The 10,784-nt window shown below is 45.7% G+C and overlaps 1 protein-coding gene across 4 annotated transcripts in view; it reads left to right on the plus strand.

Moving 5' to 3' along the window:
* Positions 1–4,975, plus strand: part of STN1 (STN1 subunit of CST complex) — a 35,839-nt gene extending 30,864 nt beyond the window's left edge. For all 4 annotated transcript variants that reach the window (XM_036336082.1, XM_036336081.1, XM_036336079.1 and 1 more), the window contains one exon: positions 1,287–4,975. In XM_036336082.1, the coding sequence (XP_036191975.1) occupies positions 1,287–1,444 (158 nt within the window). In that variant the 3' untranslated portion in view covers positions 1,445–4,975. The remainder of the gene's footprint in view (positions 1–1,286) is intronic.
* Positions 4,976–10,784: the final 5,809 nt, after the last annotated feature.

Here is a 10,784-nt window from a genome sequence, read left to right on the forward strand (position 1 = left end):
ACAGTAACCCCAACAGGGAGGAATAATGAGTTGATAGAGCCACTAGAGGTCAGAATTTAGCAAGTCTTTGTTAGCCTAGGCCGTCGATAGTCTCTGACCCTTTGAGCTGGAAAGGACCTCACAAGTGCCCCCACTCCCTCCCCAGCCTCCCTCTCCATAGGTGAGAAAACTGAAACTTGAAGGTACTATGACTTGCCCAAAGTCATCAGGTGCACTGACTTCCAAACCATGCTCTGCCTAACACCACAATACCTCTTCAGATGCCTTCCTGGAACCTAAAACATTTTTTTCATCTGAAGCATTCAGTGATTGTGTGGAGCATGAGAGGCCAAACCTGGCCCTGCCATGGGGCTATAAGTGAAAACTGGGGAGGGTTTGGTTAATGCAGTTTGACTTTAACTCAGGAGTTATAAATGCATTTTACATTATGACCCAATAAATTATATAATTATAGTGCAATAGATAGATAGGTAGATACAAATTATGTTTATTTAGAAATTGTTTCACAAAATAAGATTTATCCTACCTACAATGCAGTACATTCTGTAATCTTCTACTTCAGTTTGTTGTATGAAAAAGAATGGTAATCACAATCCACTAAATGGATTTCATGATCCTCTAGTGGTCAGAACTTGAGTTGAAATCACTGATTTCAACTAGGAAAGAGGTTGCTAACACTGAACTTTTATCACTGTACACCAAATGGTCTTGGTTTGGGGTAGAGGGTAAGAGGTTACTATAGCACAACTGTCTCAGACAAACCTTGGAAGCCTGTGCAGAAAGGAATGAAACAGACCAAAACTAGGAGTCCCTTCTTCACCGCGGCAGTCCTGTCAACCAGGACTCATGAGGAAGCATGGAGGCTGCTGTAAACTGACTCTGCTGTTAATCTCGAGCGGGGTCCCACTGGGAAGCTGGGGGTTCAGCACAGAATACATGCACTTCTACATGTAATGACATTGGAGAAAAAATATCACCAAGCAATAAAAATCCATTAGGTTATGGATATAAAATTTTTGATTGGGAATCCTTGAAAGTTGAAGGCCTGAGTCCTGAGCAGTGGGTCTATAGATGGGCTTGAGAACAGGGTTTTTTGTTTTGTTTTTGCTGATAATCTAGACCAGTGCATCTCTGACTTTAACATGCATAAGAGTCATCTGGGGATCTTATTAAGATGCAAGTTCTGATTCAGGAGGCATGGAGAAGGGCTTTGGTTTAGAGGGAGGGGAGAGGGAAGAAGGTCTGACAGGTATGTCCAAGCTTAGCCAACTGCCTTTTTCCTACAGACATGGAGAAGGGCTGCCACTTCCGGCACATCTTGGCCTGTGCTCGCCTGAGCCTGAACCCGGGCCTGAGTGAGCCTGTGCTGCAGCAGGTACTGGAGCTCCTGGAGGACCAGAGCGACATCGTCAGCACCATGGAGCACTACTACATAGCCTTCTGAGGGCAGGCCGCAGACAGCCTGCGCGGAGCCGGGCCGAGGAGAAAGACCAAGTGGCGTGCACTCCCAGGCTCTGATTTTGAACATCATACAGAGGCTTATGGGTCAGGAGGCAATTATCTTAAAATCAGCTATGAAATAAGGTCATTGGAGGAATGGAATTTGGCATAAATTCTGTAGGCTGCCTTTTACCTGCTGTATCCTTGGGATAAAATGACTTTTATCTCGGCCACGATACACAAAAAAGCCCTCTCTGTTGACCTGCTGGCTGGACTGGGCATCCTTCGTGAAGCAGAGAGGGAGGAGACGGTGTTGGTGGCTGAGTCGGTGTGTGTGGAGGGGCTCTATCATGGTAAAGGGGTGTCGCGTGGTAAAGCCCAGGGACTGCAGGAACTGAAGAGCATGTGGCCAGATCACACAGATCTAAAGCTTTTTAAAAGTTCAGACTATCAGAAACATTCTTGTGGTCTGCTTTAATGGTTAAGAACCAGTGCCAGGAAGTGGCTCTCCCTGGATGTGTGTCGCTGAGCTATGATTTCCAAGGGTTAAGCACCAGCGTTGGGTCATAAGTCCAGGTTGAATGCTTTTACAGACACTCAGAGATGGCAGTTAAGGGGTCCAAGGCATGGCTCTGTGTCCCTTTTCCTTCTGAGTTGAAAGGTATTTCAGAGCATTTGCCTGCATTGAGGACATACGGGACTAAATACATTGTACCTTAAAGTCCTGAACTTCCAGGAGGCTTTCACACAATTATCTGGCTGCGGTTGATGTTATTTTTAAGACTATCGTTGAAGTGCAGGATGTTCTGACACCATCCAGACAAAGACCCAGTATTTGCCCAGACAGGTGATGGAGTTACACTTCTGCTCAGGATGACAAGGTAAAGGAGAAAAATCTGCGGCATGTAGTAGGCTTGTTCTAACAGCACGATGACAAAACCAGCCAGCAAAAATAAAGTGTGGAGAAAGTTAGGGAGTTAATTACAGTCATTTCACAAAAGGCACATCTGCCTGTGTCTGCTGCGTTTGCTCTTGACATAATAAGCTCCTAGTGGCTCTGCCCGAGAGCCTGTCGGCCTGTAGCGTTGCTCTGCTCTGTGTGCAGATGGAGTGCTTTTCCATTGAGGAGTGGCTGCAGCTCCTTAGTTAGGCTGAGGGCTGGTACTGACAGATCGCTTTCTGTTATGGACTTTTCTGACTTGACCTAAACCTCTGCCCTAATTCTAACAGTGATTCCCCGGATGGCTGCCCTGTGTCCTCGCGACCTGTGGAATGGGGTCTATCTGGAATGACATCCCAGTGGTTCTTCCTTGAGGCCAGTGGCTGTTCCATATTGAATGTATCTCAGATTATTGGAACTGCCAGGAAGGAGTCTTGAATGAGACCATGTATACTTTGCATACAGCAACCCCACTTCTAGGGGATGATCACATGGGTGTGAAAGGTTGAATGCACAAGATGTCCATTGCTATATAATTTAGAATTCTATAAGTGGGAAGAGTATTTATAGGGAAAGAATAATTATGGTACATGTACACAATGAAATACTATGCAGCCATTAAAATACCGCAGACAGATATTTTTTACCACGGAGCACGCTTCCTAATAGACTTAGTATAATACTACTGATCTAAAACTACCCGTGTGTATATGTATATCTGTATAACAGAGAGTGCTTCTGTATGTACATCTGTATAAATGTAGCAATGTACACATGTATGTACAGCTGACCACTCCCCAATCCTAGGAGTACTTTCTGCACTTGGCTTTCAAGACACCACACTGTGTGTGCTCTTTCTCAGTCTCCTTTGCTCAGGGTCAGTCCCAGACCACTTTTCTCTCTAGCTTTCTCCCTTGGAGAGCTCGACCAGTCTCGTGGCTCCAACCATCTATATGCTGAGAAATTCTACAACTTATCTCCAGTTTGGACCTCTTCTGAACTCAAAACCCCTGCATTCAACTTCCTGCTGACATCAGCCCATGTCTAGCAGACAACACAAACTTAACATGCTCAATGCCAGGTTCCCAGTCACCCCTGACCCCACACACGCTCCTGAAGTTTTCCCTGATTCAGGAAAAGGCAACTTCATTCTCCAGGTTGCTCAGGCCAAGCCCATTGACTTCTTGCTTTCTCTCCCATCCCATCTGCCCACAAATTACCTTGGCTCTACCTTTAAAATATTTCTAGAATCAAACACTTCTCCGTCCTCCACTGCCACCCCCTGGAGGATTGTTGCCTCCTTGCTGTTCCCCCTGCCTCTGCCCTTAGCCCTCTTTAGTTCATTCTCAGCAGAGCAGCCAGTGATTCTGTGAAAACTGAAGTCAGACTCAGTCATCTGCTCCAGCTCTCCCAGGATCTTAAAGTCCCATTCTAGAAAGGAGCCTAAGGCATCCTAGTGTCAACAAGCTTCTGCTCTGCAGCCTCTTCTGCCCGCCCACCCCCTCCTGCCCCCACAACGCACACGCGCGCGCGCACGCACACACACACACACACACACACACACACACACTCCACTCAGCATCAGCATCTTAGCCTTGCAGTTCCTCACACACACCAGGGACATTCCTGCTGTAGGGCCTTTGTGATTGCTATTTCCTCACACAGACAACCTCGTGCTGGGCTTCTCCTCCCCTCCTTTGGGTCTTTTCCTTGAGTGTCACCTTCTCAGTGAGGCTTGCTCTGATCTCCCTTTTGCTAATTGCAAACAACTGCTTCTCCTTCCTCCCCAGGATTTCTCAGCACTTAATTTTCTCCCCAGTACTTGTCACCCTGTAACACACCCCTTATGTTTCTTATTTGCCTTGTTTTGTTATCTGTTTCCCCAACAGAAGGATTACTCCATGAGGGCAAAACTCTCTCTGTTTTGTTTCCTGCTGTATCTTCAGCATCTAGAACAGTGCCTGGCACATCTTTCCAGCAATACCACCTTTGTGTGTATGTGTGTGGCTGCCCTCCACCAGTTAATATCTTCTGGTCTTTCCTGTGGGGCTTTCTCCAAGGTCTTGGAAGGCTGTTTAGGCCAGAAGTGCTCAGAAGGGACACCCACTGGAAGCAGCCTCAGCCAGTAGGACCTGAGCTTAAAAACTCCAGCTCCCTTGCCCTTGCCCTTCAAATGATCTGTGTCTGAGGCACATGTTCTACACCACATCCAAGAGTTTCTCTGTGGGATGAAGCTCCATTCACCACACTACCAGCTAACGATAGCCACCCTTCATTGGCTGCCTTCGCCTCCATTTCCTCCCCACTCCCCATTACTGTCTGCCACACCTCCCAAATGAATTGCTTCCTTTCCAGTCCTTGTTTCAGGGTCAGCTTCTGGATGAGCACAAATTAGCACCATGCTCACCAATATATTTGAGAAAGGCTATATGAATAATTCTACACATCAAACAGAGAGACTAATAGAAATGCTTGCCAAAATAGTACACTTGTTGCCTCAGAAAGGTGAAATGTAAGATGCTTACGTGTATGTATTTTGATATGTTTACAATTAGCAAGAGTCCCAAAAAGAATAAAGCTGTTTCTTACTCCCCACCACACACTCACATTACCTGAATCATGAGTGAACTAAGAATAAGATGGACCTTATATCCCACAGCAACATAACTCTGATTGGATGCGGACACTCATGGAAAATTCTCTGGGGCTAACGACAGCTGGGTCACTGCTCTTATACCCAAGAATCACTAAAAGGTTCCCTTGAGGAGGAGGGAAGCTGAGCAAGCATTCCAGCTCTCAGTGTGCACATGTTTCGGGAGGTGTGAACACTGATAGAGTCTATGTAAGCAAGAAGACAACGCTGCTGTCTGGTCCGGGATTCGTTTGAAGATCCACAATTATCCCCATGTGGTAAGCTACCAGCGCTCCTCATCCCTATAAGACACTTCTTTCTAATTATCCCCCCTCTGATAGTGTGCCAGGACACTGGCTGAGAGAAAGCCAAGTAGGAAGAGTCTATTCAGTGATGAGGAACCCAAGACTTGGTGCCAAGGATCGAAACCAAGCAAAGTTGTAATTTTCCGTTGGTGAAAACAACCATACTTCTTATTAGTGTGGTTTCTTCTCTACAAGTGGCCTCAGCAGCTGCCCCAAAGAAGCATCTTGTTTCCATATTAAATTTCTGTGAAGCATACGAGCAAATTCAAAGGCCATGATGAGGCTTGCTGGAGAAGCCAGCTGCAGGCGTTGGGAGAGAAGCAGACCATTCTGAAGGAATGGTGCCGGTGGGTGAAGAACCTTGTAACAGTTATTTGCATGATGGTCTACTGGTGGAGGCTCTAAATGTGAGCCCAAACTCTCACGTATTAAACTCCCTTTAATACGTGAGTTTTTATATAACCCAAAATTTATTTTTTAAATGCAGCATATATTTATATATATAATTTTATTTTTTATTGACTTCCAGAGAGGAAGGGAGAAGGAGAGAGAGAGAAACAGCAATGATGAGAGAGAATCATCAATTGGCTGCCTCCTACATGCTCCACACTAGGGATTGAGCCCACAAACCAGGTATGTGCCCTAACCAGGAATCGAACTGAGATCTGGTTCAAAGGTCGACGCTCAACCACTGAGCCACACCTGCTGGGCTTTATTAAACTTTTATTAGGTAAACCCAAACAGGTAAGTCACAGCACAGTCCAAGGTTCTATATTCACAAGAATTATAAGTCAAATTCTACATTCCAAGTCTCTCCCTGTATGTGAACTTAAATGATAGGTTTTTCTTTTGGAACAGGAAGAGAGAAATTTTGAAGACCACATAATGGCCCTAGTTATTTTTAGATAGAGACAGTAAAATTAATAAAATCATTCATTCAGACTGATTTGGTGAAAGGTTTGTGTAAATTAGCAGAAATTCTGGGCTTAAAATAGTGCCATTTTATTTCTTTAGGCCTACCAAGTGTTCTGTATCACACCTGAATTACCATGAGGAAACAGGTTTGCTGCTCTTAGGGAACCTCTTTAATGAATAAGAAACCTTAATTATGTATCATTCAGTGTCATTTAATTATTATGTATCATTTAATATTAATAGGTGATTTATAAGTACTTGAACCTTCAGAAATTTGAAAACATATGTCTATGCAAAAAATTGTGCATGAATGTTCACAGAAGTTTTATTCCTATAAATGGTTGAGCATTAGTTCATTGTGGGCAACCTTTAGACAGACACGGTTCTCACCTGGGCGTTAAGCATTGCTGGCGGCGGAGGCTGAGGGCAGCCAGGGTCATATGTTCCAGCAGTGGTATCAGCTACAGAATCAGCCTGTTGGCCAGCCGCTGAGGTCTTAGGTAATACACAGCTGGAATAAACACCCTGAAGAACTTGAACCTGAAGGTTCCCAATTTGCTACTTCAAGTGGTTACATGCCTGCCCAAATACTATCTATAACAATACATGAAGGCAACAATCATATATATATATATATATATATATATATATATATATATATATATATATATATATATATATAATATAATTGATTTTTCAGAGAGGAAAGGAGAGGGATAGAGAGTTAAAAACATCGATGGGAGAGAAACATCAACCAGCTGCCTCCTGCACACCCCCTACTGGGGATGTGCCCGCAACTAAGGTACATGCCCTTGACCGGAATCGAACCTGGGATCCTTCAGTCCGCAGGCCAACGCTCTATCCAGTGAGCCAAACCGGCTAGGGCAAGGCAACAATCTTCTAAAAGCCAATCCCCATATTGTCCACTCAGACCTCTCATAAGCTAGATGCCTTTCAGTGATAGTTCACTCTGTCCCCAGTCATTAATGTGGAAAACTAAGTTGCGTGTAAGAAAGTGCTGAGTAAGTGGAGAAGATAGTTTCAGTAACAGAAATGGTCTTAATTCTGTTCCCACTTTAATCAACATAGCCTAATTATAATAAGGCTATGCTTGCATTCTCATCATTGACTGGGTTTGGTACCGTTAATTGGGGCACTGGGCAATACCCCTTTTGATAATCTTCTAGAAATTGCTTCCTCTGGGAGAAGGTGGGTTTTTTTGTTGTTGTTTTACTTTGTTTTCTGAAGATAATCAGTGAATGGAGGAAATAAAGCAGGAGTGAGGATATTTTTTAGCTATTTTAGAGCTACCACGTACTTTAAAAAATTTTATTTATTGATGTTAGAGAGAGAGAAACATTGATTTGTTGTTCCACTTACTTAGGCAGTCATTGGTTGATTCTTATATGTGCCCTGACCTGGGATCAAACCCACAACCTTTGAGTATCAGGACAATGCTCTAACCAACTGAGCTACTTGGCCAGGGCCAGTTACCATGTATCTTAGAGCAAAGCAACAGCGATGTCTGTCTCATAAGCTGTGATGTGTGAGTGGCACAGTTAAACTGTGAAAAGTCCTAAACTGTGTGATGTACTGATTTGTGAACAATTACTCAATTATAAATTAGTGGCAGGACAATATCTATCGAGCTATTATAGCATGAAGTTTGTTTTTCCCTTATTTCTTGTTTTCGAGCAGGAAGTCAGCCTTGCCTCAGGAAGGTTTGGCTTGGGGGCCGAATGCATGTGTTGTTTGTGCTGCCAAGCTGGCTTATACTTTCTAGAAGCCTGGAGCCTGGGAGGGAATGGAGCTTAGTGGACTCCAGATATTACAGATGGAGTTGGCAGGACTTGTGAGGAGTGGCTTAGAGCCTTTGTCTAGGATTCCCAGCTTCAGAGCAGATTCCCAAGCCCTACCCACTACCACCAATATTATTGTCCCACCAGCACAGAAGACAAGGTCTCCAAGCCCAAGGTAACTTAAAGAGAAAAAAAGTGAATATGACAAGTCTTTCCCACCTGAGTTTTGGAAGTAAGATTCGTATCACACTACAGTTAGAATAAATTCAAGGTGAATCTTAAAACAAGGGCCCGTTGTATTCCAGAATAGTCTCTTGAGTGGGAGAGAAAGGGGCAACGTCACCGCACTGTTCCAGGGAAATTGCTTATGCCCTTCCCAGGGGAGCATGCTGCCTAGGAAAACCAACCGCGTCTGCAAAAACTTATCGGAAATCATTACCTCAAAGGGTGAGGGAGAGAATATGTGATAAGAGTTTATGTTTCCTCGTGGGGACCGCCTTATCATGAACTAAATAGTTCATCCTGTCTCACAACCCTCTTGCAGGCTGACCAGCCAGAGGCAACCTGTGAACACAGGCGAGTGAGGGAATAGAATCCAATGTAGGAGAGGGCCCCGAACCACCTGAGCAATGAGCCTTCTTCCAACATGAAGAAGCTTGAAAAGGCCTTACTCAGCTAACAGCGGGCCCAGCCCAGCGCCTGGGGAAGAGTCAGCAGGCTGCCTGTCCTGTGGTTTCTGTCCCGTCCAGGCTTGCCTTGACCTGGTGGAGGGCAAGACGTGGAAACCCCGCTTCTGGGAATGACAGCTGGCTTGGGAATGCTGGTGTCAGCACTCTGCCTGGCGCTGGGCTGTCAGCACGAGCCAGGAACAGGGAGTGATCTGCTATTTCTGTCCATGTGTTGTAGACCCAGGTAACCAGGAAAGATGGGAGGTGAGCAGGTTCTGAACCTATAGACAGGAGACAGATGTCAGACATGAATGAAATAGAGCTGAGTTCTGATTATGATTCCACAGGGCTGGAGACTTGACCGAACTTCGCTGTCCCCAGGCGTTTCCTCAGAGGTAGCTCACAGCACAGTCCACCTGGAAGTCTGTGTCAGCAGTAGACGCAGAGTGGTGCTTAATAGCTGTGTCAGTGGAAGAGCAGTGCACTTACGGAGTGCCAACTGTGTGCAAAGCCTCATGCCAGGTATAGAGGGGCATGCTGAGACAGTACCAGCCCTGTCTTCAGGGAACTTCCTGTCATGCTTACATGAATTATGACCCACGGATGCAGATGTGTCTTGTTTGACCCTCAGAGTTTTAAAACTTTATACCAAGATAAAAAAAAAAAATTGGCTACCATCGGTATAAGAAAAAGGTGCCAGTGTATGTGTGTGTGAAAGTATGTCTGTGTCTGAAAGGCTCCAGAAGAGATTGCTAACAGGGGTGGCCTCTTCAGATCGGGAGTTGGGGCCAGAAATGGGTGGGAGACTTATTGCAATGTTTTATAATTTTTAAAATGTGTCTATTGTAAAAACTCTAAAAATAAACAAACAAAAAAGGATGTGGGAATTCACATAAAACTCCAGATTTCTGGCTTTTCTTGACAACTCAGAATTCTGGCAGTCCTGGGAACTTGTCATCTGGAAACATCTTGGGAAGAGGGGTGGTGTGAATGGAAGTTAAGCTGAGAGCTGGCATCAGCTTTACCTTTTGGAAAGACTGTCTGGGCGGCAAAGTGGAGGAGCTGGCCTGAGGGCAAGGTCAGGGGCAGGCAGACTGCTGCAGGAATCCAGGCAAGGGCCGTTAGGGCCCTCAGGGCGTCCGTGGCAGGGAGACAGATGTCAGACACAAAGGAAATAGAACTGAGAGGTGGGTAGCTGAGGTAAACGGAAAGGCCAGGGAAATGCCCAGGTTCTGTCAGGCAGACCCAGGGAAGTGCCCCAGGAGTTTTAGGCTAATGGAAGGGAAGGGGCGCTCGGAGACAGCAGAAATGCTCTGAGTGCATCTCCTGCATCAAGGAGAGGCCCACCTGGGCACGGCCCTCTGGGGGCATTAGCTCCTCTCCCCCATCCCAGGCGCCGCCAGTGTCTCAGTGATTTACCAGAGAACGTGGTCTCCTGGGAGAACTGGAATTGGATACAGAAACTTAAGGCTTGTGCACCAACTGAAACGTAGTTGGAATCCTTTCCTTTAGGGAATGGATTTTCTTGGACCTGTGTGTATCCTTTACAGCTTCATTAGTCACCACTAAAGCCCCTTTTGGGTTGCAAAGCTGCCAGCAGGGTGCTGTTCCTGAGAGGATTACCTTGAGCACCAGCCCAAACACCAACCCTGCGTGTCAACAAGCCAGGCTGCCCTGGCAACACCACCGTCCAAAGGGAGGGGCTGTGCCCTACCCCTGAGGTTTGAGGCAGGCCATGCAGGAGCCAGCCTGGAGCTTCTGTCGTCTTTGCCCTTGAGATTAGCAGTTTGGGGTCTTCCACACAGGACACAAACAGATCGTTCCTTGAAGGCGGAGAGTTGAGTGTTAACTGCCTCTGCTCCTGCAGCCATGACAATATTTGATCACTTTTGCTACTTGAACTACAGTTGAAAATATTTTCCCTTTGAAGCTACCAATTTAGTGATGCTGTGGCCTCAGACTTAATCCATGATGTAAGCAAGATATCACAGTTCTCGAGGCTTAAAGTCCAAGATCAAGGTGTCAGCAGGATGGGTTTCTTCTGAAGCCTCTGCACTTAGTCCGTAGATGGCAGTTCTCTCCCTG

The sequence above is a fragment of the Myotis myotis genome, unplaced genomic scaffold (assembly GCF_014108235.1).
Source record: "Myotis myotis isolate mMyoMyo1 unplaced genomic scaffold, mMyoMyo1.p scaffold_m19_p_15, whole genome shotgun sequence".
Lineage (NCBI taxonomy): Eukaryota > Metazoa > Chordata > Mammalia > Chiroptera > Vespertilionidae > Myotis > Myotis myotis.